Source organism: Galendromus occidentalis, unplaced genomic scaffold (assembly GCF_000255335.2).
Source record: "Galendromus occidentalis unplaced genomic scaffold, Mocc_1.1 scf7180000075430, whole genome shotgun sequence".
NCBI classification, from domain to species: Eukaryota; Metazoa; Arthropoda; class Arachnida; order Mesostigmata; family Phytoseiidae; genus Galendromus; species Galendromus occidentalis.
Window position 1 is genome coordinate 1 of NW_003803420.1, and position 26,776 is coordinate 26,776.

Sequence of the window (26,776 nt, forward strand, 5' to 3'; positions counted from 1 at the left end):
TTTCTTGGGGGGGGGCCAAGTCATATTTCAGGGGGGAAAGAGCCGAAAATGATGACGCGTCACCTCGCGGCCCATGCTTTTGTATAGGGATCGAAGATTCTTGGGGGGGGCAATGGCCCCCTGGCCCCCCCCCTCGGATCCGCCACTGCCTTCTAAAGCTCCTGAATGTTGAGACTTATCTCGCGGCTCTGGCGGGCTTAAGTGCGTCCGAGAGCCCGATACGATAGGTCATTTTTCGAAGATGAACTCAGCAGCTTGCGACTAGAGCAGGCCCCGAGCACGACGAGGAGGCTCGACACACGCTGATGCAGCTGCCAAGCGCTCATCATTGAGCGCGGAGCGGGTCCCGTCACCGATATCCCTGCATGGTTCTTTGCATCATAATTATCCGTCGCGACCTTGTGAGTGTTGATCAGCTTAGGGATACGAGCATCCCTGTAACTGATACCCGATCGGATGACAAGTGCTCTGAACCGATGCAACACTCTGATACAAGACTTGCCTGCGAACCGAAGCGGGCGGGCTGTCCGGAGAGGCGGTTGCGGGATCGCGATTCCCGATCATCATCAAGCAGGGAGAAATATCATTCGGGAAACACTCTGAGGTGGCGGTTTCACCTCCGACTGACCCAAGAAGAGACTCATGGGGGAGCTTTTGATTCACTAGACCCCTTCTAGGGACCGAAGGTCGCGCTGCAGGATTCGGCAACAGTCACGACATGATCCGGTAAATCGATCGGGGAATTCCCAAGCCGTTGAGGGCATTCTATTTTCTTCTCAAAAAGTCAATCACAAACACACAGCAACTGGTCTGAGCTGAGCAGCTCCGAGCGACAGGAGCATTAAGCTAAACTGAAATCAGCTCTAGAAATCTGACAACGAGTATTTTCCGGGAAAGAAGCGGGATTTTTCGAAGCATCTGAGTCACTCACTGTTTCGAATTTTTCGGTCGTAATCACGCGCGGTTATATACCGAAAACTCCTTCGACGAGCGGGAGCTGCAATAAATCACTCGAATGTCACTCCAAGAATTTATCTGGGTTTCAAGGCTCACAGAACTTGAATCTCACACCAGTTCCCAGTCGCCAGCATGGAAGAACGCCCGGCTCCCGGTAGCTTTGCGTGAGTATTTCGGATACATCGATGATCCCATGCCGATGAACTCGAGGCTCCCATGAGTCCTTCGGAGCTCGATCCCGGCCGTAGGAAATCCATGGAAATCTTCAGGGCAGCTGGAGCTTCTCGGCGCACTGTTCAATTCTTCGATTCAAGGTACCAAAGCGTCAAACCGGCGGTGCACTTTTTCCAACCGGCTCCCCATGTCGAGATCGACGACACCGAGGAATCATCTCTCGTGCTGCACGCGGTGCGGTTTATGAAGCTGCTGAGCTATGGAGTCACTTTCAGCGTGGTATTGTTGTCTGCTGTCATCTCAAAGTCGAGCCTTCTTCTGATGACGTCACAATTATCGTATCCTAAATCCGGATCCGGATCCGTCAACCATTCGAGACCTGTATGCAAGGAGTGCCTTCCAGGTGAGTCAGCCCATCGGCAAAGGTTCATTGAGCATCCGCTCTGCGGAGCCCCTCGGCGGATCAGGCCCTGGCCCTTGAAAATTCGCAGAGCGATATAAGAACGTTCTATCGCTATCTGACCCGTCAATATCCGCGGCTGACCTCCGCAGAATTATTTGTGGAGACAAGCGCCGCCGTTCGACCGGATCTCGACTACACTGTCGGCACGAGCGAAACCCAAATTATTATCTTCACTTGGGCGTTGCTCCTCTCTCTGTGCATCCCGGAATGCTTGAAGCTCCTAGCTTGCCTTAAATCCTGTCTCTTCAAACCTCTGACATGGCCAACGCCGAAGGTTATGATAGGGGTGAGCGTTTCGCAATCGATGAACCAAGCAGCCGAGACTAGCTCCCCGTCCTTCTAGCTCACGGTTTGAATATCTCTGTCACCTCTCAGACGCTCTTGATGGAGAGTATCCATGCTTGTGGAAGCGCCTGGTTCGTCTTCGGAATCCTTCCTGAGCTCAACGTTCTGCACGGGGCTATGATTTCTAATTGCGTGTTCATCGTCCCCGGGGTTCTGCAAATGAAGCATTGGAGAAACGAGGAGGACGGCTCTTTCGATCCGGAATCGATCATCCGTTTTATCACCCTCATTTTCCAGGTCGGTATCGACTCCACAATCGTGTTGGAATCGGGGATAGATCCGAGTGAGATGAATGATTGCGGCTCCTGAGACGCTTGCGGGAATATTAACTTTTCATTGAAACCTCCAGACGAGTGGATTGTTCATTTGGGCCGCTCTGGATCGCTCTTGGGTGACACCTCGCCTCTGGTGGATGCCCCTCGTGCTCCTGATGTTATCGTGTGGATGGTGGGAGAATTACCTCGGCGGCAAGAACGTCAACTACATAAAGAAGCTCAACGATCGCATACGGAAGAGCAAACCTGTCTTGAATCTTATGATGGTCCCGATCAGATGTGGCATAATTCTCGCGACAGCAATGATACTGACCGACGGAAGACCCGACATCGGGTTGGACTATACAGCTCTATTCACTCGAGTCAACTTGAAACTCTTCTTGAAAAGTAGGGGGCTCCTTCTCGGTGACTCAATCTGTCCGTCTGATGGAATCGATTGACAACGCTTACCTCGAATACCCTCATCCAGACAAAGGTGTCATCGTGCAGCCCGTCTTCCAAGAACTGAACTACGGTTCCAGCATTTCCCTGAAGTTCGTCTCAAGAGCGTTCGCGACGATTGGGACAGATGCCCGCACGCCTCTGTACTTCGCTCTGATCCACTCCCTGTCGTCATACGTGTGCTACGCAGCTTCGACCTTCGCTTGTCAAGTCTGCATACAAATCTTTTCCATGGCGTTCCCGTTGACCCTGACGGTGCCCCTAACCGTCGGAGTCCTCGGTACTCTGTGTTCGAAGCGAGCCTCCGGTAAGATCTCCTCGATAGCGAGCCGACGAGCCATATTGCTCGTACGGAATATTTTGTGCACTATCTGATCCTCATTTGACTCTAACACAGACGCATGCCTCCAAATACCGGGCATACCCTGTCCTTACTTCTTCAACTGTCCTGACATCGTTTCCGACCATGACCTTTTGAATTTTTTCTTCGTGGACTACACCTGGCTCTGGCTCCTCTGGCTTCTGAGTCAAACGGTGATTACCTTCCACATCTGGACGACACCGGTCAAACGAGTGGCGAAAGTGAAAGAGTAGGTGCGGGGTGAACTTCCGGGGATACCAGAAGGGCGGATTGGAATACCAGCCCTAACGGACCGATTGGCGGATTGGTAACTTCCCCTCAGAATATGCATTGATGAAATTGCAGCCTTTTCATCGACTCGCTATTTAGTCCTGTTTGCGTGGACCAATCCATCATGGCGTTCCGGCGACGCAACGATGCCACCGTCCAAAATGTATCATTCACCTGCCATTGCTGTAGTGTCGATCAGATATCGTGGATTCCAGCAGTTCTCGCGGTAGGGGATGATCAAACGCTCTATCTCAGGTGCAATTGACGGTTTACGGCAACGAATTTGCGCGGGTATGGTCTCAAGTTGACTACCAGAATGAGAACACCGATGCGGATGCAGAGCTGAGAAGCGATCCGGACAATGAATGGGAGATAAACATCGACGAAAAACCAGACGATTTAGTGAGTTAGCCACACTTTCAGAAAATCTGCTTTGAGATACAATGTGATCGAGCCAACTTTCTTAGGATGATCGGCACATGTGAGCACGGGCGATCAGATGATCAAGGACATGTCCTCGCCGGTGGCCTCGCGCAACTCTTCTCCGGCCAACTGATAAGATTGATTTACTCCCAGGTTCGAATAATCGCTTGCGCAACGATGTGGCACGAGACAGAGGAAGAGATGGTCCAGATGCTGAAGAGCATTTTCAGAATGGACGTTGATCAGGGAGAGATGAGATGCATTCATCGGATGTTTCGATATAGAGACCCTGACTACTATGAATTTGAGGGTGAGCGCATCAAACGAGCATCGACCGTCTCCAAGCTGTGTATCAAGAGGACAAGACTTCCCCGAATCTCTTCTCACTTTCACAATCAGTCAGACGTTCCAGATATGACTGTTTTCTGCCCCCTTTAGGCCTTCGGCTATTCATAATATGCCTTAGTTACGGTGAAGAATTCTCGATCTCGATCGGCTACCGTCATACTGATTGCATTCTCAGAGGGTCTCTCTGTCTCGGGTGTTTCCAGTCTATGCGACGTCATCATTTACCGATATCTTATCATTCGAAAGATCCGATATTGGCGTATCGCTTGCTCAATGCGTGAGAACTAGATTTGACAGAATCAGGGCTGCGAAATAACTAGGAGGAATTAATGAGCCGGACATATTTCCAGCGGAGATACTTTTCGACGACGCGTTCGAAATCGATAAGGGAAAGCGAGTCGTCAACACCTACGTGAAGAGCCTGATCGACGCGGTAGATACAGCAGCCAGGTGATTAGAGCTTGCCATGATTCTGAACGCTAATTCTGCCCCGCAACGCGAATACGATCTTTTGGTGCATCCGATGAGAAAGTGCGGAGGCTCGCCCTGTAGGATTCGCTGGAGCAAGTGGAATCGGCTCCTTGCGATAGAAGTCCGTTGTATGAACCATTTGAGAGATTGAATCCACGATTGGCCAACGAAACAGACCTAGGTAATTCCAACCGAAGAGTTCGTTGTCACGAGTCTCGGTGTAGTGTCACTGTATTCATGGATTTGCGTTATCAGCATGATCCATGGGCGTAACCTCAAGCTAGAACCTCCGAGGAAGCTCAATACCCCGTATGGGGGACGACTCGAGTGGGTCATGCCTGGACGGAACCGACTACTGGTCCACTTGAAGGACAAGACATTGATCCGAGCAAGGAAACGGTGGAGTCAGGTAGAGGGATGCTTGCCTCACAGGAAACTTTCAAATGAAGAATATCCGCAATCAACATTTGGGAGATGCTTCTCAAGGACGTAATGGTATAAATTGCTGATCAGGTGATGTACATGTACTACCTTCTCGGCCATCGACTCCATGAGCTCGACCTCACGCCCCAACAGAAGCAGATCAGAGCAAGAAACACATTCATCCTGGCACTGGACGGAGATATCAACTTCAAACCTCAAGCCGTGAAACTCCTAATGGATCTGATGAAGAAAAACGACCATCTAGGAGCGGCCTGTGGCAGGATTCATCCCGTCGGATCGGGTGAGACATCAATGACGAGTGATTTCCGAACTTCACAGAACAAGGCCGATTTATGAGTCGGGCGGGAGCCTCTTCTGACTCTCCGCGGCCAGGAATCGAAGCATAGCGACAGTCGCGAACAATAGTTTCGGGAAGTTTCCAACCTCCACTACAAATTCAAATGTCCATAATCCGTGATTTCTGTTTCGCCCTCGTTTGTACGTGATGTTTTTCTTGCAGGAATCATGGTCTGGTATCAGAAGTTCGAATACGCAGTAGCGCACTGGTTGCAGAAAGCCACGGAACATGTCTTCGGGTTCGTAGCGATTGAACGCCGAGAACCGAGTGATCTCGAAAAGAAGCGGCCGACGACGAGCGAAGCAGCTGCTCTTTGATGCCGACTCACGAAGCATCTCATGAGCTCTTCGATCTGAAAATATGCGGAGGGCTTCCTCAAGGTTCCAGTTCTAGAAGTTCAACCATTCTCTTCTCTATCCCCGATGACAGATGTGTTCTGTGCAGTCCTGGATGCTTTTCCTTATTCCGAGCCGAGGCTCTGATGGCGGATGGCGTCATGCGCACGTACACTCAAGAGTGTAAGGAACCGCGACATTTCATCCAATACGATCAAGGTATCTCTCTATGGAAACCGTACGAAGAGGAGTCGTTACTAGAACTCACTGCTTCTCAAAGCCTTGCAAAACCTAGACTCAGACGGATACATGCTCGTTATTTTCTGGAGTTAAGCACACGCCCGAGTTCTTCGTGATGTCACATTCGAGTCCCGTGCTCTGAAATCGGACTGAGCCCACTCTGCAGGTGAAGATCGTTGGCTGTGTACTCTTCTGTTGCAACGAGGTTTCGGTGTGGAGTACAGTGCTGCTTCCGACGCTTACACACATGCACCAGAGGCTTTCGGTGAGTCGATCTGATGATTTTCTCCGAGGACGTGGCTCGGTTATTGCATGCATTGAATGTGACCTGAAATCCATGCACGGAAAGGGGGGAACGGAATATCGGATCCGGGTCTTCAGCATAGCCTCGCGGTTCGACAGGGGAGTTCTACACGCAGCGGAGACGCTGGGGTCCTTCAACGCAAGCCAACATTATCGATCTCTTGGTTTCCGCGAGACAACTGATAAAAGTGAATCCGAATGTGTCGGCCCCCTACATCGCATATCAGGGAATGCTGATGATCGGTAACATCATAGGTGAGATTTCGCGAATGGATAACGGCTCTCCCTCTTTGAGAACGCGATATTCCTGAGGCTGGTAATGAGGAGAGCTGGGACTCATCTGCAGGACCTGGGAACATCTATATGATGATCGTCGGCAGCTTCGTCACCGTCTTCTCCATGCAGGCACTTCACGCCATGCTAATAAACCTGGTACCCTTGTTAGGCTTCATCGTGATTTGCTTCATGTGCAAGAACGACAAGCAGGTAAAAAGTTCCTCCAGAGATTGCCGTCGGAAATAGAAAATTCATCGAGTCGAGTTGGAACTTTGATTCATACTCGATAGATGATGATCGTCATATCACATACGATGTAAAAATGAAATACCAGCGTCGGCCTCCAGGTCCCGTCATTCACAATGCATATTATAATTTAATATGTTTGTTGAACCAGCTTTCCCCGCGGGTTAGCTGCCCGATAAATCTCCCTCCCCAGATGGAGCTAGCAGGATGATGATTAATGGCTGGAGAGCTGAACTCGAACTTGAGCGACTCTCTGATCCCCGAGTTCTTTTCCGTGACTGGAGTCCATTTTTCTTTAGATACTTGCAGCACTGCTACTGACCTTCCTATACTCGCTGATCATGTGCGCGGTGCTCATCGGTCTACTGATCCAAATTAAAAATGAGGGCCCGGCGTCCCCATCGGGAATGTTCACCACAGCTCTCGCCCTGACTTACGTCCTGACTGCCATCGCGCATCCCCAGGTTAGCTCCGCAAGCCTGCTTTCACTCGACTGAAATCTGATCCCGGAAATCGCGGAGGTTCGGCTCAGCTGGCGACGCCGGCATGGGAATATATGATGGTGTTCAATTTCTCATGAACCCTTGCAGGAAATAACTTGCGTGTTCTACGGTATATTGTACTTTATGTTGATTCCATCCATGTTCCTCTTCTTGGTCGTATACTCCGTGGTGAATGTCCACGTTGTTGTGTGGGGAACTCGAGAAAAACCTCCGAGTCCTGAAGAACGCGCGAAACTCCTCCAAGAACAGCTCAAGAGAAAAGGCTTGTTGATCCTAGTATCGACATCTTATTGGAGCTCATTCCGATTCCGCTTAAGATAGTCTCGGGTTCATCGCTTCGAGCGGAAGTGAAGGGCAACTCTTTTCGTTCATTTCTCCGGACGATTTCAGAAGAGAAGATGCAATCCTCGATCCTGAGACAAATTTTGGCTTCTCTCACCGGTCGACGGAGTGAGGAAAACGACATGAAGACAGTGATCTCGTCGATCAACAATGATCTGAGAGAAATCAAATCTCATCTTCGCGGAGAAGTCGCTCTTCCGACTATACCTGAGGTTGTAATCGAGCCCGAGAGCGAGTCCCAGCCAAAGAGAACTCCGCGCGTAGGATTCAAAGGTAATGCTCCCGGCCAATGACATCGAAGCAACAACCTGTCTGGGATGAAGCGCTATGAAGCGACTCTGAAAAAGAAGCTCTCCTCAATAGTGGAGTCCCACGATGCAAAATCCTCAGAGGATCGGATGCGTGAGTGGATGACGGATCCACAAGTCCTGGACGGACCCGTTTCAGAGCTTCCCTCGAGCGAAGAGAAATTTTGGAGAGACCTGTTGAGGGTGTGTAGTCTCAGTCAGCGATTCTGTCTCAGAGCAGCTCGCTCAAAAAAAAACAACCTCGGAGAGCTTTCTGAAGTGTTCTGATGGCGCGCTCTTCATCTATGCAGGAATTTCTCCACCCGATCGAGGAAAACCCGACTAAAAAAGCCGATATGCAGAAAAGCCTCCTGGAATTCCGGGATAACGTCAGCATCGCATATTTCATGTTGAATGCTCTCTACGTCCTCGCGTTGTTTACTCTGCAGCTCCACAAGGACAGTCTCTACATCGTGTGGCCCGTCGGAGGAACATCGCGCATCGTCTACATGGTGGAGTCGAGGGTGAGCTGAAAGGAGGGAATTGAAATTATCATCCTGGGGTCCGGCTATTCGAGGACGTATCGTAAAGGGAATCCCCACGCCGAAGTCCCATTTGAGCCGGTCGGCGCTCAATCCCCGGATATTCCTGATTGGTTAGAGGGAGCTTCAGTCCGGTCGTTAGCCTTATGACAGGAGCGGGATTCTCGTCCTCAGCAAATCACCATCGATCACGAGCCGTTGATGTTGGATCCGATAGGATTGGGATTCATTCTTTTCTTCGCAATCGTAATGTTCATACAATTCAGCGGCATGTTGCTACACAGAGTCGAAACAACGAAAGTTATCCTATCGACAGCTAAGATAGCCGCATCGGAGGGAGACTATTCTGATTTCTCGCAGCTCATCAAGGAGGTGAGTGGACTGCATTGATTGAGCGGATTAAAGCCCACAATCTGAGACGATTCGGAAGGATTCCTCGAGAGGCTCGGCACCCGCCCCATTCGACTGAGGAGTTTCGAACAAACCAGGTGCTCAACGAAGCTCATAAGAACAAATCCTATACGCGCCCCCGTCGGAGGAGTCTGTACGACGCAGCGGCTCCATCCGACGAAAATCAGCAGCTGTATATCGATCAAAAGTTCGAGAACGCCCTCGAAGACGCCATGGACAAGGGTGGGTTAGAGTTCGATCCCTTTGCTAAGTGTCAGGGATCCGAGCCGGCACTCTAGAATTGAAACGAGACTGTTTGGCGCCGGAACGAAACGAAAATTTTCTTACAGTGGAACGCAAAGTTCAAAAAACCAAACACAGCGAGCATTTCGCGAAGGTTCGCCGAAACACCTCGATGCGTTCTTCGATGTCGGAGATGCGGAGTCGGGCCTCGTCCAGACGGGGCTCTTTGGAAAGCGTCAGGAGTAGCAAATTCGACGATAGTAGATCCGGGCCGAATTCTTTCGAAAGGTCTACTTGACTTTTTCTGCGAGCGACAGCATGTCGAGAAGTTTGTGAACCTCGAATGAATAAATATGTTCAGCCTGGGCCTCGGAGCTCCATGCGGTTTCATTATTTTCATTGATTTCGTATTACATTAGCATAGGAGAGCTTTTTTCGTGAGTCTGCCCGCGCGTACGAGAACCCAATGAAATTCGCTACGTGCCACCGTGCCCTCCTCCCCGGAGCTTTAAAGGTTGCGTCCCTCACTCATGCACCTGCTTCGGACACTTGCATCTCAATGCACTCCTATCAAGGCACTCCTGCCTGTGGAACTGAATCCACTGTTTTGTCTCTATGAGCTTGTCGCTCATGCGGTTCCCTTCCGACTGATGGATGAACGTGCTGAAGTGTGCGATGAGAAAAGCCCTGTGGAGGGTAAAAGTCCTCAATGGGAAAGTCCTTGGAGATCTAGTCGGGGCTTACATGAAGTAGGTTCAAGTAAGTTCCTGTGACTTTTCCACGGCACAATTCAAGGAAATACTCGTAAGTTAACTTCATGTCCCTGCGATCCCGATTTCTTCGAGTCCTAGCGCCGTTCGAAAACATCACCTGAAGGCTTCCCCCATTCGGATCATATGACACCCACTCGCGGAGCGGGGGTTCCCCTTTCAGATGTATCGCGCGCGGGTATCTCGTATATCCGCCGTCCATACTCGCGATCGGGTAGAATAGATCAGACCCCGAGACGAACTATTTGTCGAAGTTCGCCCTCTCGGGTATGTGCAACTCCTCTCGGGTTTTCATTCCCGGGCTCGAGTCACGCCTGCCGTGGTGCAATCACCGCACAATCGATGCAGAAATCCGAGTACGTTACTTCGGTCTGGAGTCACTTTCCGAGGTGTTGTCTTCTGACACGAGATCCATTCTTTCTCGAATGGGTCGAATTGAAAGAAGGAGGCGGTAGAATGATCTTCTACCAACACCAAGGGAGGGACTTCTGAGATTGTGGCAATCCGCGAAGTCCGCCGTAGAAATGACCTGTGAGAGAATACTCCCAAAATAAAGCAGCTTTCGCTTTGTGGTATTTCTCTCTTCACCGCAAATACGGTCGCGTCGACGAAGCGAGCTCTCGGAGTCCGCAGGAATGATACAAGCAGGAGGCAACGGGGAAATGAAACAGATAGGCTCCACCTAGAGGAAATGATGGCCTTATCATTCAAGAGCTCTAAGCAATGAAAAGATTGCAACAGGATACCCATACAGCCGGGTAGTGTTCCATGCTGTTCGTTGAACTATAAGGTGCGCAAGGAGATGAGCCGACCCCGTATCTTGATTCCTATGGTCGGGACGACCAAGCTCCCGCAAGTGAGCGAGCAGTCCCCTCGCTACATTGTGGGCTCGGATCAGACCCCGACGACATCATGACGGGATCTCGATTCGATGAGTAAGAGCTCACTCCTTATCTTGCCCCAGCGCCGAAGAATCTTGCTTGAGAAACTCAGGCCAAGACGGAAACTTATTATATAGTACCGGATCGATTCGCCCGATTCTATGCGGATAGTCGCGAAAGGATTTCAATGGAATCGGTCCGAAACGCTGGATTCCTTCAACAGGATTTTTTCCTTCGGAAATAGGGTCTCCTCAGAGTGTGAGAGTTGCCGCGTCACATCGGTCGACTCGAATCCGAGGCGAATGAGAAAGTTCCACTGGGGTCTCGTCTGTTGCGGACAAGGAATCACTCTCAGGAGGAGTAAACAGTTGTACTTGACGTAGCGTTAAGTGAGCAACTCAGAACCGGAGTTCCCCTTAATTTTCAAGGCCGAGCGGCAACCTGCTGCAGAACGTGTTCTTCCCGTATAAGAACCCTTGCACTTCTCTCGGCTGATTGTCTAAGCAGTGCGAGGAGGCAAGGCTGCTCCGAGTGATCAAGATCCCCTTCCCGAGTTTTGGAGCCGGCCTTTCTGAGTTCTCTTCAATTTCGACGGCCTCGGGAGAATTAATTCGGATCTTGGCGTTGAGAGCCTTCTGAAAACTTGGAAAAAATGTCTGCTCTCACTTTGGACCCGTGCCTGTGTAGATCTGAGGCATTCGATGCTGAGAGGTACACCCGACGGCTCGGAAGCGTGACGTCAGTTGACACAAAGGAAGCCGCTATCCGGATAGACTCATTAGTGTACTCCGAGCCAGTAACAGCGGTACTTGCCGCAACACGGCAAAACACGAAAAGCGTGCCGCTCGATCCGCGTCGAGAATAGAGGATTAGACGAAAACGAATCGAATTTCGGTTCAGAATAGTGTGGTTCTCGCAGCAAGTGCATGGAGTGTTTCTCAATGCTATTATGTCAGCACTGAGGGGAAGAGACAATCGCAGCAGTTCTGGTCAGGAGGCCGATGTGGTGCGTATATCTGCTTGTCTCTGGTCCTCATGGTGAGTGTCTCGATTCTCGCCCGTTCACTTGGGATGTGTTTGCCGTGGGGGAAAGGAAAAAATATTTTCGAATAGAAGCGAATTCTTCGTCCTCAGGGCAAACCTAGTCTGCGAAACAATACACCCGTTCAATTTAAAAGGGGAAGGGGACTAACGTCTCAGCCGAAGGCGGGTGTCAGAGATAGGCAGCTACGGGTGAATGATTCGCAAACTGGCCGATTCCGGAAAGTTTGACCTTCACGCCTCCACAAGACCTCGGTTCTCAGGGAATCATTCCGTCGACTTCACTCCGGTATGAGGCCCCGTGCTGGCAATAGAACCTTGTGCATCGTCGACATTTTTTGCGCCACAAGGGAGCTCTGCGTAATCGTCATGAGTGCTTTAGCGGCCATTATGCAGAGCCAGTTATGACCGGGAAGTCTGAGCACTCGAGTACGGGGGGATAGGCAAATAAAAGAGACGAAACAGGTATCTCGGGTTATGTGCGGCCTGAGGACTCTTCTCTCGTTCGGACTCAAAGCTCTCACTGCCAAGTGTTTTGGCGACGACCATTGTTGCGGATGCGACAAGTTCCAGCCAGGAAAATCGCGGAAATCCTCTCCTAGAGTAGCGCAAAGCAGCCCAAAAATAAAAGTTAAATCATTTTTCCAGATAATTGAAAGTAATCGAGTATCGGCACTGAAATGCACGTGTCGACTTGGGCGGTGTGGCTGACAATTTTCTCAGAAACCACGCTGTCCCTAGCTTACCATGATGAAACGGTCAGTATCAGCTACTTCTACAAGTCGGTGGATCCCGAAGATTTCCTCTTGGGCCTCATAGTTCCCGTGCACGCCGAGCCAAACCTGACGGATCCCCTGAGGTGCGGGCAAATCCTGGAGCAGGAAGGTATCCAGAGAGTGGAGATGGCCCTGAAGACAATCTACGAAATCAACGCGAGACAGGACATTCTACCGAACACAACGCTAGGAATCCATATTCGCGACTCGTGCAACTATCCGCCCATCGCTCTAGAGCAAACGATCAATTATATCCGGGCCTCGGTCTGGCACGACAGCGACTACCAGGAGACCCCGTATCCGTGGAGTCAGTCTCATAGTATAGAGACATACAGTCTGAAGAAGTGTACAGTGCCGGAGAAGCGACGTAACCTAATATCGGTCTTGGGGCCGGCAACTTGCACGGGGACGACGCAAGTACAGAATCTCCTCCAGCTTTTCGGCATTCCTCAAATAGGCTATTCGGCGACGGCGAAAATCGCCACGGAGTATTCGAAATATTTCCTCTCAATTATCCCGAATGACGACTATCAGAGCCAAGCCATGCTCGATATTCTGATACGCTTCAACTGGACCTACGTCTACACTATATATTCCGACGGTGAGCGCGAAGTTTTTCTCCCTTGTTTTCCAACCTTTACTGGATTGACATTCTATCCTGAGCGGGAGATCCACATTTATAATTATGTTTCGGGGAAGTACCGAATATATCTCGAGGTTCGAGGTTTGGGACTGGATCAAATTGACCTTGTGACGGCGTCCCATCTGAGTTCCAGACGACGACTACGGTCCGGGAGGAATCGAGCGTTTTAAGGCTAAGGCGTACTCGAACGGAATCTGCGTGGCTCAAAAATACGTACTTTCACCGAGATCTCGACAGAGTGATTACGAAACCACCGTTAGGAGAATGATGAATGCCCTCCGGCCTACAGGAGCCCGAGTCATAGTAGCTTACCTGGAGAAAACAATTCTCATAAGGTTCCTGATGACCCTCAAGTATCTAAACGCGTCGCAGAAGTTCCTTATCCTCGCCAGGTATGAGACAGAGCATTTTGGTACAGAGCGATATCTGATGGGGTCGATGCTCGGTTTTCATGAGCTTCGTGGCGAGGCTTTTGAATAGAGTAATTGTTATCTTCGTTCACAGCGACAGCTGGGGAACTGATCCAGCCATCGTGCAGTCTCTGGAGGATGTTGCCGAAGGCTGTATGACGCTCAGCTTCCCCCAGCCGCTGGACAGTCATTTCAAAGAATATTTCAAGAAACTCCGGCCGGAGAGTAACACGTACAATCCATGGTTCAGAGAATTCTGGGAAGACAAGTTCCGATGCACCCTGGCTGGACGGAAAGACTCTCCGAAGGTTCTCAAATACCATCGTTGGTGTACAGGTGAGTCGGGGGCTCGGGCCAAACTGAGAGGGACACATGTCAGGGACAGCTTCTTCCGTTCCGCTGGTTCTCCCAAGTCCCTCACCGAGCGTCGATGACGGCGAAAGGCTCCTCTCCTAGTCTATCCTCCCCCACGTCTCAGAATCCCAGATTCTTCCACGATGGGTATCTCTACATTCTCGACTTTTCCGCGGCTTTATTTTGCAGGCAATGAAACACTGAGCGACGACTCCTACAGAGAAGATCCGAAGCTGGACTATCTGCGGAGATCGATTTACCTCGTCGCCGAAGGCCTCCATCGTATGATTGAGGACCATTGCTCTGAAAACAAGACCGAGGAGTGTGTCTCGAAGATGCATTTGAACGCGTCGGCTTTCGTATCCTATCTCAATCAGACAACTTTCTCGTGGCCTCCATTCGCAGCGAATTCTTCGGAGGTCATTCGAGTGAATCCGGTCGGCGTTTACAATATTTACAACTTCCGGAAAGTAAGATATATTGATCGAGCAAATGCAGCATGCGATTTTGAGCGCCGCCTTTCTCTCGTTCCTCCGGGATATTCCTCTCGACGAGCTCGTTCCTTCTGCATAAGATACGAACATCGATTCGATATGGGGGATATGGATGTGGGCCCATTGACGCCAGAAGGCCGCAGGCTCGAGAGACTGATGCATTCCTCCGAAGAACTTGAAGGGCCAGGATCAGGCGCCCCGAATTGACGTTGATCCACCCAGGAACTTCGCGGTGGCCAAACCCATTTTTTTTCAGACACTCCTGTTTGTTCCCGGATACGCGTCAGCCCTCCGGATTGTCGTCTCTAACGATAAGTTTTCGGCTGCAGGTGAAGGAACGCTCGTACGACTATGTGCAAATAGGAACTTGGAAAAATGGTTTGCAACTCTGGGAAGATCCGGTTTTCAAGGGCGGATCTCGGAACCTTCCAGAATCGATCTGCAGCAAGCCCTGCGAGAAGGGTCAAATCAAGGTGAGTACATAGGAAGCCTTCCCCTGACGTTAGTCCTATTCTGTCAGGGGATATGGGAATAGCTCTTCTGAGACTTTGGATATCCCGTGAATGGATTGCGCGAGAGAAAAATCCATCACATACCACCCGATGCTCCTCGACACGGTTTGCACAGTTTGCTTATGACGAGAGATGTCACGGGATTTTGTAGAGTGTCTGGTGGCCGGGGAACTGTTGCTGGAAATGTCTATCCTGCAAACAAACTCAGTTTATCCGAGACGAATTCACGTGCGAAGAATGTCCCAAAGGATTCGCTCCGAACGTCAACCTAACCGGTGAGTTCGACGCTAGGTCCGATGGTCCATTCGAGATTCCGGATCTCCGTCGTGACAATTATTTGCTAAAAACTGCCTAATCAATCAGGTTGCTACGCAATCCCCGAGGAATACATACATTGGAAGGACTCGCCAGCGCTGCTCGTGATCGCGGTAGCCAGTGTCGGAATCGCTACTACACTGGTGGTGACCTCAATTTTCATCCAACATAATTCTACACCGGTTGTGAAATCGTCCACGCGCGAATTGTCGTACATCATCCTGGTTGGTATGGCCATGTCCCACGGGACGTCGCTCGCATTCCTTTTCAAAGTGAGTGGCCGACGAACAGGCTCCAGAGCCCGGTCTCGATAGAATTCATTATGCGCGGCTCCGCTGAGAGAGCAGCTCAGAATTACTGACACGTTCAAGCCGACGCGGCGTGGGTCAAAGGTTGCTTAATCGCTCGACTCTTTTTAGCCCTCAGACTATTCCTGTTTCGCCGTGCGGGTCCTTCCCCCCTTCAGTCTGACGATGATCTACGCCCCGCTCCTCGTCAAAACTGTGCGGATCGCTCGGATCCTTGGCAACATCCGGTCGATGGCGATCTCGCCTCCCAGGAGATTTCTCTCGTCTACTTCTCAAGTTGTCATAACATGCATCCTCATCTTCATACAGGTGTGCCGATGCGACGACGCTCATCGAATCTCATGCATATGTCCAATACGCAGCACGACCTCAGCTATGAGCTCCTCGGGGGAATCGAGGGCATTATCCGATAAACAAAACCCGAGTCATATTTGATTTTGATGTGAGAACGATGACGTATTTTAGGTCATCATTCTCACGTGCACACATCTCATCCTGCCGTCTGGTTGGGAACACGATTATCCTCACTGGAACCGAGTGGTCCTTCAGTGCCGGATGCCTCATTTCTCCATCATGCTTCCGCTGGCGTTCAACTTCCTCCTGATTATCCTCTGCACGGCTTACGCTGTGAAGACGAGGAACGTCCCCGAAAACTTCAACGAAGCCAAGCTGATCGGTAAGTCCGCTAACTCGGAGTCGTTCATGCGGCCTCAAGGGAAAGGAGGTCAGCTGGATGCTCCTCGTTAGCTGAGAACGCTTCGTGCGAGCCCCGTGAGCAGGTTTTTGTGGTGATCTCCTCGGTACGGACTGCTGCTGCATGAGCTGCGAGGAAAGCCGAGCTCAGTACCCCACAAATCCGCTCTGAAATCTAATCTTTTCCGTCTCGAGCTAATGTCGCATGAAGACGCAAAGGGCAGTAACTCGAAGAAGTCTTCCCCTTACCCCCCGCTCTTGATATTATGATTCTCTCTATCAGTTCTCGACTCATCAAAGCCCCGTCGTCCCACCAGGTTTCACGATGTACGCCACCGTTGTTATATGGATCTCCTTCCTAGCGATCTATTTCGGCTCTCCGTATAAATCAGTAGCTTTCGCGCTCTCGCTGAGCTCGACAGCGCATGTGGCTCTTACTCTGATGTTTCTGCACAAGGTGAGACGGTCGGAACCTTCGAAAGCTCATTTTTTCCTTTTTCCGCTCATGGAGCCCGGGGATTAAAGTTCAGCATTTCACCTCTGCCCGGTTAAACGGACATTTCCGGTAAACCTCGGGCCCTGATATGGGGTATCGGAATTTGATAAAAAGTACAAACCTGGGAGGGGAGTCGCGCCTCCTCCCTACATTGACAATTGTGCTTTGATTGAAAATCATTCTGAAGGATGTCGATGCTCGATGCAGACTCCGAATTTACGTTCTTTGAATTTCCGAAGGTCTACATCATCGTTTTCCATCCCGAGAAAAACCAACCAAGCGTTTTCCGTCAACTCACGGACAACATGCGAATGCACATAGGGGCACAAGACAGTTCCAGTTTCAAATCTTCGATTTACAATACCGGGGACTCGCCTTCCCCGATCAGTCGAGGGTGAGTCTCTCATGTCTTTGAGACAGTTTCTTTCTCCGATCAAATTGGTCGCCTTGTTCGAGCTTGCTTGGAGCGACTCCTATTCGATCTCTGCTGCCGGAAAAATATGCAGGTACTCGGCCTTGATCCTCCTGGGTACATTTGCTCTATGGATTCGTCCTCGGAAGCAATGTGAATAACAGTACCCGGGACGTTAAACCTTGGCTGTGTGGATCAGCCCGAAAAAGTTTTTTTTGGAGCGACTCCTAAACGAGAGTTTTTCATTCTTCTCTCCAGGACAATAAAACTGCGTCCGGACAAAAAACGCTACAGCCATAGCTCCTCGGCAAAGAAGAAAATAGGAGAGCACATGAGGAAGGCCAGTGCAGTGAAACTTGCGCAAAATCTCGACCGAAGGTTATCGCGAACTCCGAACTCGGACCCGACGTTCAGCCTCAACCGTTTCATTGACGACCAGGTCAAGACCGCTAACTGTGTCGGCGTTTCGCCGTTATCCAGTCACGCCATAGTCTCCACTCAGAGTTCAGGCGAGCCCGACGGGATCTACGACAATTCAATGTCTCGTTTCAATCAATTCGACTCCGATAACAATTCTGTCACGAATTCGGAGAACCTCGACACTCAGAAGTCTGCGAAGAGCGACAACACGTACGAAAGCGTCATACCGGTGCAGCGTAAGACCTCGAGACCTTATCCGACGTGTTACCTGCCGCAAACGCCCGAAACGGACCATCCCCGCGATTTTACGAGAAGTTATCGCCTGTCCGTGGATCAGGGACAGCCCACGTCCTCAAGATTCAAGGCTGTCTCCGAGAATGGGGAGACCTCAGAACCCGAACAGACAGTGAGTGAAGGTCACGAGAAGAAGCCGAGGTTCAAGAAGAAAGAGGATCCATCGCTTCCGCTGACCTCATCGAAACAAGCGCGCACTCATGCTCACGATGAGATGGACAAGCGTCGCTTCCATCACGAACCATTCCGATACGACTGGTTCTATAACCAGCCATACCCATCGAAGTTATCTTACCGTTCGGTCGTGAATAAAGACAAAGAAAACCCGGTGCGGATATCGCCGGGACAGAAACGCTCTCTGGACCATACAAGGGACCAGGAGCGCAGCAGGAACCGATTTTTCGCGCACCGACTCTCGCTCGATCAGGGTATCGGTCTGCACCGTGAAATGAGTTCGCGAGACGGTATCGTGGACGCAAGTAAAAAGAACGAAAACGGCGCTCCAAAACGACGAGTTTCGTGTGAGCGCTGTACGCCACCGGAGAACAGTCCAGGTGAGGAGCAAAAGCAGCTACAGCAGCAGCAGCAACAGCAACAACAACAACCTAACGCATTCGGCTTGGGAGATATGATGCTTATCGATGACTCGTCAGAAGATGAGACACCCCTCAAGACCGAATGAACGAGAGCACCGCAGACGCATTGATTGCGCTGCTTCAGCGGGAAACTCACAGTAGAACCTCGACACAGAGGACCTCGAAATCGTCAATTAGCCCTGCAATGACTGATTTGGTAGCCCTGAGTCAGTTTGTCCGATCTACGGAACGGAGGACTTCGATACTTGCTGACGAACCGAATCGGTGAAATGTAAGAGACGTCATTCTATATTGGATCCCGCAGCGTCCGTCAAGATCGTCGATGAATTGATGGAAGTCCATATGAGGTCTGATTCCAGAATAGAGGCTTCAGACAAGGAGTCTGGAAGGGTGAAATTCACGATTGTACCGCATGCTCCCTCGAGAGATGCAAGCATCTTGCCTCGCTCATCTACGGATAAGCGGCTTTTCAAGGGGCGGAAATCAGAACAGTATGGAAATCAAAGTATGCATGGTAGCTGATACCAAGCGTATGCATGGAGGACTTACACAAAACTCGAACTGACTTGGAATGAAAGCGATTGTGGGTGAGTTTACCGCTCCGATGGCAGGGAAATGACTCCTCTCGGTGAGACAAGCCATCGAAGCAGTGACGCGGCCACGATACACACCTAGTCGCACCAACGCAGAAACAAAGATGAGATGTTCCTCCGAATCACGCGCCTGTCCCTACGATCGAGTACTCCTTATAGGAAGTACCTCTTGTGGGAGGCCGCCATTCGGTCTTGACGGGAATGAAGGGCATGATGAGGTCTCATGACTCGACGGTCGAAGTAAACTTTTACCTAGCCACGGAATCTCAAGGGGAGCCTTGGAGCTTCTCCTGCTTGTGAATATAGATAAAATGAAGGCTGGACCGCGAGAACAGATTCGTCTTACCTCACACACAAGCATGCAAGATTGAGCTGATCGGCTCGCGAACCGCATGCAAACAGGCTGAAAGCCCTCGACCCGACCTGGGAGTGTTGAGGAGAGTAAGGTCCTGCATCGGAGGGACGTTTTTCATCAACATTCCTGGGGAGAGACCGTGGGTATAACTCTCGCTCCCCATGGGCTATGACCGAGTGCTGAATTCTGTTCAGCTACTTCCTGAGCTAAATGACTCTGTGAGTCATTGCGAGCTAGCTTTTTAAAAACAGACTGCTCGATTCAATCGGAATTCCATCCGTCGTTCGATGGCTCGATCGAATTTATCACGGGAGCCGATCTGAGATATCGAAAACCGAACACTCTTGACCACCGTGGATTTGTGGATTCGCGTTTAAATATATCGCTGGAAGCAATATATACTGCTTGGGCGGATCATGGAAATCTACAAAGTGCGACGCTCTTCCTTCAGATAAATTCGAATCTTCGGAGGCATCTGTGGTTGAATGGATTTCCGCTAGATATAATATAGGTATGTTTAATTGTGGCGGGAGATCTGTGCTCAGTCAGAGAAGGAGGATTCCTATCTCTACGGGTAATTAGTACTCTCCGCCTTCCATCCCAGCACTGCGCACTCATCGTGGGGAAGTCTCCTGACGGCGGTGTATATCTTTAGTAGGAATTCCTCAGATTTCCCCCGGTCATTCTGTCGATTGGGGTTCCGACTCATACGATTCGCCGATCGAGAGAAGCTTTTTCAAGGTGCTACGCAGGTCCAAGAATCCGAAGTCGATGAATTCGCCACTTCGAGATCCCGTGCCGTCGATGGACGTCAAGCTACGCAGAACGATAAATCGTTTCCTTAGCGTGGGATCTGATGATATGATTTACAAGATAATATGATTACGTGCTTGCTGACTGCATTGATTGGATCGGGAGTCGAGCCGGAGCAAAACATCAGGCAGAACCGAAGGAATCACGAATAGTAACTCCATGACGTTCGCCTTACCAGCGAACACGTGAAATTCTAGGTAGAATCGCAGCCCTGGATGGCGCTGACCCCGTTTCGACGACGTTTACTGTCAGGCTCCTGACAGTCGGGACATGATTTCTACTTCGTTAGGCTCATCGAAGCGAATCCAGCTCACGGTGATGCTTACATCATTTTTCCAGCTTCAGTAGGTAATTTTATCACCAACGCCTTCTGACAATAACCACAAGGCTGCCGGCGTTGTTCTGTCGATCTGGCATTTTTGCGGAGTCTGAAATCCCATCGAAAAAGATAGGGACTCGACTTTTCCGAAACCCTCGGAAATTAAACCTCCCCTCTCTTTTTTCGAACTCCAAAAATTCCGCCAAGGAGAAATGTTCGCAGCTGGGCCTGAGGGTTTCGCATCTGCGAGCGAACATGCCTGCATGAGAACCATGAGAACATCCAGGTGTCGATCGAAATCATGATGGGAGTCGCGCGCAGTAGAATTTCAGCAGTACCTCAACAACACTCAAGAAATGCGTCCTCATTGATAAGAGAGGAATAAGGTCGGACCTGTCCCGGATATCCTCCGCGTTCAGGATGTCTGAGTCAACCTGCATGCTTCGTCAAAACTGGAGCATTTCTCTCGGAGATTTCCCCCGTATACTCCGTCGGAATGTTGCAACTTACGTGATATCGTGGAACCATAGCACCCGTACATGATCGCACGAGCAATCGAAACAAGGACTGCTGAGTGAGCGAGCGTGTGACTTCTGATGAAACCCGAATATCGCTGGCCTTAGTCATCCGAGCGGATCCAGGCCTCGGTTTCCACGTGATCTTTCTAGGATTCTCTCACAGATTCTGGTCGGTGCAGCCTGCTCGACAGGCTTTCTCCGCGCGATCTGAGATTCGACATACTCCCAAGACGGCGGGCTTCGTCAATCCAGCTCTAGTTGAAACTCAACGAGAAAGATGCCTAGCCATCGAGCTCCTCATGATCACAGCATAGGACAGGAGGTGGGGAATAATGATCAGTGATCACTATTTCGAAGTTGGGGGATCAAAACCCATCGATTGCGATCTCTGAGATGGGGCATTGATGCTCAAAGAAGAATATGAGTCGGAGTAGTTTTTACTATATTGTATTGTAGATTCTTTGTCTCAATTTACATTTTCTTATATAATCATCATCAATATTAGCACCATTCATATTATGCACAACTAGATATCTGCCATAACAATATGCACGTCCGGTGGCACGTATCATGCAGTCCGTCACATTTATGATCCTGGTTTGTTATTGCCCTGTCTCATTTAACAGCAACGTCACGGATGACGTGTGGTCCGTCATGTCCCGTCGGTTGTCGTCTCGGTTGCATTTGGAAACTTCTGTCGTCGGCCTCGATATCTTTCCGTAGATGCTTGCTGTCGACGAGGAGTAGTATGCCCGCCACGTACTCGACCACGGTGCCGATGACTGCCAATACGAACGACCACGAGAGGTAGTTGTGGTCAGGGTCGGGCATCCAGTCTCGCCCGTCACCCAAAGCTCCAAATACAATGACTGCTATCGAGTTGAAGAGCGCCGATAGGATGAGACAGGCCGCGGTTATTTGTGTGACCCGGAGCTCCATCTCTATTGGAACGCAGACGTGAACGATCATGAGGCATATCGACGCCAGCAGGAGTAGCGTGAAGCCGATTGTGAAAAGCGTCTGAGTCGCGATGAAGAACGGAGGCTCGAGCAAGGGTCGAAGTATACGGAGCTCTCTGTGGAATATCCATCGGCAGCCAAGGAATTCGTAATCGTATCTGCAAAGAAGGGGATCATGATTTATATCCGCTCCGTAGGAGATTCCCGCGCAATCAGACACCTAGGGAGAAATCGCATGATTATCGGCATTCCGCGGAGAAAGACGAGCGCAGACAGTTTGTCTCGGAAGACCCCGATCTGGTAGAGGAGAGCAGTCCCTGGAATCACTCAAGCGAGACGAGCACGATCCGAAGGCTTGCGATGTGCCGCGGTCGTAGCCACTTGGATACGCCCGAGCCCTTGAACGGAGGCGATTTGTTCCCATCCGCATCCCTCGTCGAGAGAGGTAAAACAGGATGCGGCACGGGATTTGGCTTGCTCCTTTCCGGAAGATTTACGGAGTCGGTCGGCTCGGTGTATTCTGCCACTTCCTCAACAAAGAGGATATTGCTTCATATTGACTCGTATATCAAATCTCGATGCCAAAGTTGCAGAGCCTTTCTCGACGAGCTGTCAAATATCCGGAAGTCAGCTCATTCAATGCGGAAATCATGGAACAAATGCCTCTCTATCTCGCCTCCTGGAGCGGAGGAATCGCGTGGAGCTCTTTGCTCATTAAAATATAATCCTCCGATTGGGGCTCGAGTCAGAAAGACACTGCGATTAGTGAAGTCGGCTACGACGAAATTCACGCACGGGACGTATCGTTGTGTCGTCGGCTCAGAAGCTGCGTCCCGAGCCCAGTGTATCATAGAATGCATGAGCTTCCTGCGTGCCTAGCTTCCAGAATAGCAACCCACACTTCTCGAGATACATCGCTGGCTTCCTTCTTCTGACGCGGAAGGATAAAGATGTCGTGTAGCCACAGATGGCTTGTTCCTGATCGGGAGGTTTTCAACAAATACCAAGAAGTTCTCTTGAAAACATGAAGTCATCATGAAATTCTTCATTGTATTATGGTTCTTCGCTAATTCAGCCAAGACGTCGAAGAACATGTTGTTCCTCGAATGTGATTCAGTTTTACTATGAGACTCAGCAGCGTCGGACTTGATCACAACAAAACGTGTCGGGCCGAAAGATCACTGTCTCAGGTCAACGCTTGTTTCCCTCGGCAGAGAAACCCAAGGCGGCCTCCCAGTCAGATTTTCTGGGACAGTTACGCTATCCTGCGTGCGACACTTCTATGGAGAACGACGCTCGACCCGCCGTGACATTCTCTGAAGGTTGAGCGCTGAATTTCATTCGCAGGAAGCGCTTCGATTTGCGTTCGAGCGTCATCGACAGTCTCGTCCATTCAAAAACCACGAGCCGGCGGGTGCGGAGCTCAACAGGTGTCAGGACCGCATTTCAGCTGTATCAGAGTGCTTTGACTAAGCTCAAGCGAATCATCGGATAGTATCATTTTGAATGAGTCATTGCCCCCTCTACAAAAGACTATCCTTGTACGAAAATTCCGAGCCGAATCCCCGCTCGCAGAGCAACTCGGGATGTCCAACCCAAACCTGCCGAAGCCAGATGCCCACTCGGGAGAAGAGGGTAACCTCTGCTCCGTCAGCCCGATTTTCTCACGCAAGCGGGACAATCGTCTGGGGTCAGAACCTGGGACAGAAGGTGGAACAGAACAACAGCTTGAGAATGCGTCCTCAGACCCCATCTGCGTCTCGGTGCCGACCCATGCGCGATTTAAAGCTCTCTTGAGCTATCGCCCTTCCGCAGGCCACATTCTCGGCATACCTGAATCGGCAGGTTGCAGGGCATCAAGGTATGATCCGGCTCATTTCAACATCGGGAGCTTCTCTGTGATTCCGGGGCTCACTGAGTCTTTGCCCGTGCTATCGAACCCTGGGAACGCTTATGAGTTTCTCGGCGGAGGTCTTCGAGCCCGCTCCCCGCACCGTCCGAGATGTCGGAGAGCGATTCCACGATGCGTGAGAGATCTATCCAGAGCTCTCAGTGAATTGTCAAAAGCAGAGCATCAGGGGAACTCCAAGAATCGATCCGGTCCTCGTTTGATGTCTCCATTTCCGGCTGTTGTGGAATGTAAGTAATCGCGTGATCGCAGACTGTCTGGTGCTCGTTTCGAGAGGTAATTCCGAGGCAGTCAGGTGTGAACTGAGTTCAGCTGGTGTCGTTTTGAGCCGTGTCTCCACGGCGGGGGCTCATCGCTAACTTGTCGGCAATATTGAAAACTGGGCCAATTCACAGGCGAAGAAGAATTTCCGCTATCCGCTCAACTCGCTGTTGCGCGAGCGAGCGAGTGACTTGCGAGCGATCGGAATTCGCCCGTGAATGGTTTCAGCATTAGTTCGTAATTTTTGGTCTACTCGCTGACTTTTCGCCAGTACCCCGCCAGAAAGACGGAATAGTGAAGCCTTGCGAAATGTCTCCACAAGGAGGAGGAAAAACATGCCCAGTCGAGGTTTTCAGTATTTCAATTTCAGCGGATCGCTCGAAGTACTGTCACTAAGTTTCCGAAGGCGCACTCGCCGAGTGCCAGTCGGAGGGATGCCCCTCAATGGCTCTGCATCGTCAATGTTCAAGTCAAAGAAAGCGCTTTCGTCTTGAATCGTTTTTCAAACGGTGCTCCGAATGTTTTTTTCCTCTCTCCAACTTCAAGGCCTCCATCAGAAAAACACCAGCTCAGTGTCCGTTACCGAATTCCCATAATATCCAAGGGTAGTTCTTCCTCTGCCGAGGTTTGATGAGCGCGGGACTCAATGGAATAATAAGTAATCGATGGACACCCGCACGGATATTCAGAAAACCGCGGAATAAGTGTCGCCGTAGAAATGACATAGATATTCGCCCGTTCTATGGTCGACGACGGGGGGAAGTGTTCACGAAGCTCCGCTTATTAGTTTCACCAATCACGAAGACCAGGACTCTTCGTCCAGGAACTCACCTGTAGTGCTGGTCGAAGAAATGGTCGAAGCAAACCTCCCAGAGACCTAATCTCCGGAACTTCCGAAGTCCAGGATTAAGACCGTCCGAAACCAGCCAATACGGTGTGCAGAAGGCTATCGTGACGAACACCAGAGCCACAAGTGTACAACTGGATCCCATTAGGGAGTACTGTGACTTGGAGTTGTGGTACTTCATAGTCCTGGTAGTTGTTGTTGGCAGTAGACTAGTCAGAATCCGAATGACATGTCGCACCTGACGGGATTACGAAGCGACTACGGGTTGTTGGGTCGGTTGCCAACGTTACGTATCGGACCTGTAGAACTTCGGACGCGTTTGCGGTTCGCTGAGATTTATTTTTTTTAAACGACATATCTTGCAGTCCTCTCTTGCGTGATCCGGTAGGCTCCCCGCGAGTTAGCGCGCTCTACGTTCCAGAGAGACGGACACTCTCGAAGTCAGATCTAGTTGCTTGCGGTGAGCACGTCCTCCTCACTCACGGAACGTATCACAAACCGAACCACAACGCGGACTTCAGAAAAGACTTCACGTGGGGCGCTATCACTTCGTCACCACTCAGATTTGGCGTACGACAGCGCTCCGTCTCCGCCCAGCGCGAAGATCATTTTTCGTGTTCGCGTTCAGTCTCATTCCGAGAGGCTCATTGGAGGTAATTTCTCTTTAGGAGGAGCGATTCAAGAGTTTATCAGTCGCCGCCACGGTTTGGGATTCATCCCAGCATGCTGGATTTATATATGAGGGGGCCCGAAATCCAAGACAAACTTTCCGTATCGTATGCAAGGAAGCGAGCGTTCACAAATAGGAGCCTGCGATTTTCGCTTCAGAATAATCAGTCGAAACGGCGTTCAACCGGTACGAGAATTAACGTTCGCGGTGTTCGAAAAGCTGAGCATCGTACAATAAATTGGCCTGAAGACCAGGGATCGCGACTCAACACTGCTCGTTAATATTTGAATCCCGAGGACTTGCGAGGATCCGCTACGAGTGTCCATTGCTCTTTCTATCGGAATAATTTTCCCTCCTCCAGGATTTTCCCCTAGTATCATGGTCACTCAGCTTGACCGCTAATCGCGGCCCATCTCCGATCTGAATCATTTCAGCCAACGGAAAATTGATTTATACGAAGGGATGAGTCAGCACAAGAGCGGCCTAGCTGACCCCCACAAGGTCAGGCCCAGATGGTAGAGAACCGCTGACGGCTGCCCCGATCCCCCGTTGGTTCTCGATCGAGATCCTCTGCAGCAAGAATTCTGTTGATCTTCTGTCCCCCGAAATTTTTTCTATTCTCTTCCCTAATCATTTCAGCTCTTCATTCGCTTCTGCAGCTGGCTGTTTTCAGCCTTTTTTCCGTCCACCGCCGGGGGGCGATCTCTTCGGAATCAACTGTCGTCGATCTGGATCCAAGGCGATCCGAATTGCTGATGAGAGTCCAGCCAGATTCCTGGAGCATCGGAGGTCCTGAGACACTCTAATCCTTTCGACGCGCGATTTGGATTGGCGTACACGATTGTTTCTCCCCGCGACCAGAGAGAAGACATGTTCTGTTCTAGCACCACAGTATCCTGCATTGTGAATAGCCACGAACAGTGGAATAGGGCCATATAATCCGATTGCAGCGAGGAGCTAAACAGATTGGGTAATAGAGAAATATCTATTTAGTTCTTTTTTCTTTTTTGGGAGCAGGGAAAGGCCCCCTCTCCTAGTTTTTCAGCAGGTGCTGAATCAAAAGCGCGAGACCCACTCGATACTACATTCGCCCGGGGGACG

General features: G+C 50.5%; 3 protein-coding genes across 3 annotated transcripts; 2 read left to right on the forward strand and 1 right to left on the reverse strand.

The window, feature by feature from the left end:
- The first annotated feature begins 1,089 nt into the window (after positions 1-1,089).
- Positions 1,090-9,072, forward strand: LOC100907771 (chitin synthase-like). The gene is made up of 25 exons (XM_029110606.1): positions 1,090-1,121; positions 1,272-1,534; positions 1,684-1,880; positions 1,970-2,176; positions 2,289-2,601; positions 2,684-2,962; positions 3,053-3,245; positions 3,362-3,449; positions 3,542-3,688; positions 3,863-4,019; positions 4,408-4,507; positions 4,784-4,937; positions 5,042-5,252; positions 5,472-5,547; positions 5,739-5,863; positions 6,051-6,149; positions 6,287-6,442; positions 6,534-6,673; positions 7,009-7,173; positions 7,300-7,474; positions 7,606-7,827; positions 7,918-8,045; positions 8,153-8,365; positions 8,558-8,755; positions 8,872-9,072. The coding sequence occupies exons 1-25, from the start codon at positions 1,090-1,092 to the stop codon at positions 9,070-9,072; spliced, it is 4,239 nt and encodes a 1,412-aa protein (XP_028966439.1).
- A 3,316-nt stretch (positions 9,073-12,388) lies between these two features.
- Positions 12,389-18,517, forward strand: LOC100907912 (metabotropic glutamate receptor 5-like). Its single transcript, XM_003737296.1, has 12 exons — positions 12,389-13,085; positions 13,261-13,519; positions 13,632-13,873; positions 14,081-14,361; positions 14,715-14,858; positions 15,049-15,172; positions 15,261-15,484; positions 15,632-15,829; positions 15,986-16,196; positions 16,531-16,670; positions 16,949-17,103; positions 17,380-18,517. Exons 1-12 carry the CDS (start codon positions 12,389-12,391, stop codon positions 18,515-18,517), a joined length of 3,813 nt encoding a protein of 1,270 aa, XP_003737344.1.
- A 3,100-nt stretch (positions 18,518-21,617) lies between these two features.
- On the reverse strand, positions 21,618-25,295 carry LOC100906474 (uncharacterized). Its single transcript, XM_003737286.2, has 2 exons — positions 24,990-25,295; positions 21,618-22,146 (listed from the first exon to the last, which is right to left on the reverse strand). Exons 1-2 carry the CDS (start codon positions 25,184-25,186, stop codon positions 21,645-21,647), a joined length of 699 nt encoding a protein of 232 aa, XP_003737334.1. The 5' UTR covers positions 25,187-25,295; the 3' UTR covers positions 21,618-21,644.
- Between the last annotated feature and the right edge of the window lie 1,481 nt (positions 25,296-26,776).

Bases quoted from the DNA above. Each gene is read 5' to 3' on its own strand.
- LOC100906474 (XM_003737286.2), bottom strand. From the start codon at position 25,186: ATGAAGTACCACAACTCCAAGTCACAGTACTCCCTAATGGGATCCAGT. The intron at 22,147-24,989 runs GTGAGTTCCTGG...CCTTCTTTGCAG, and splicing joins TTCTTCGACCAGCACTACAG to ATACGATTACGAATTCCTTG.
- LOC100907771 (XM_029110606.1), top strand. From the start codon at position 1,090: ATGGAAGAACGCCCGGCTCCCGGTAGCTTTGC. The intron at 6,674-7,008 runs GTAAAAAGTTCC...ATTTTTCTTTAG, and splicing joins TGTGCAAGAACGACAAGCAG to ATACTTGCAGCACTGCTACT. The intron at 7,475-7,605 runs GCTTGTTGATCC...CGATTTCAGAAG, and splicing joins AGAACAGCTCAAGAGAAAAG to AGAAGATGCAATCCTCGATC.
- LOC100907912 (XM_003737296.1), top strand. From the start codon at position 12,389: ATGCACGTGTCGACTTGGGCGGTGTGGCTGACAATTTTCTCAGAAACC. The intron at 13,874-14,080 runs GTGAGTCGGGGG...TTTATTTTGCAG, and splicing joins ATACCATCGTTGGTGTACAG to GCAATGAAACACTGAGCGAC. The intron at 14,362-14,714 runs GTAAGATATATT...TTTCGGCTGCAG, and splicing joins ATATTTACAACTTCCGGAAA to GTGAAGGAACGCTCGTACGA.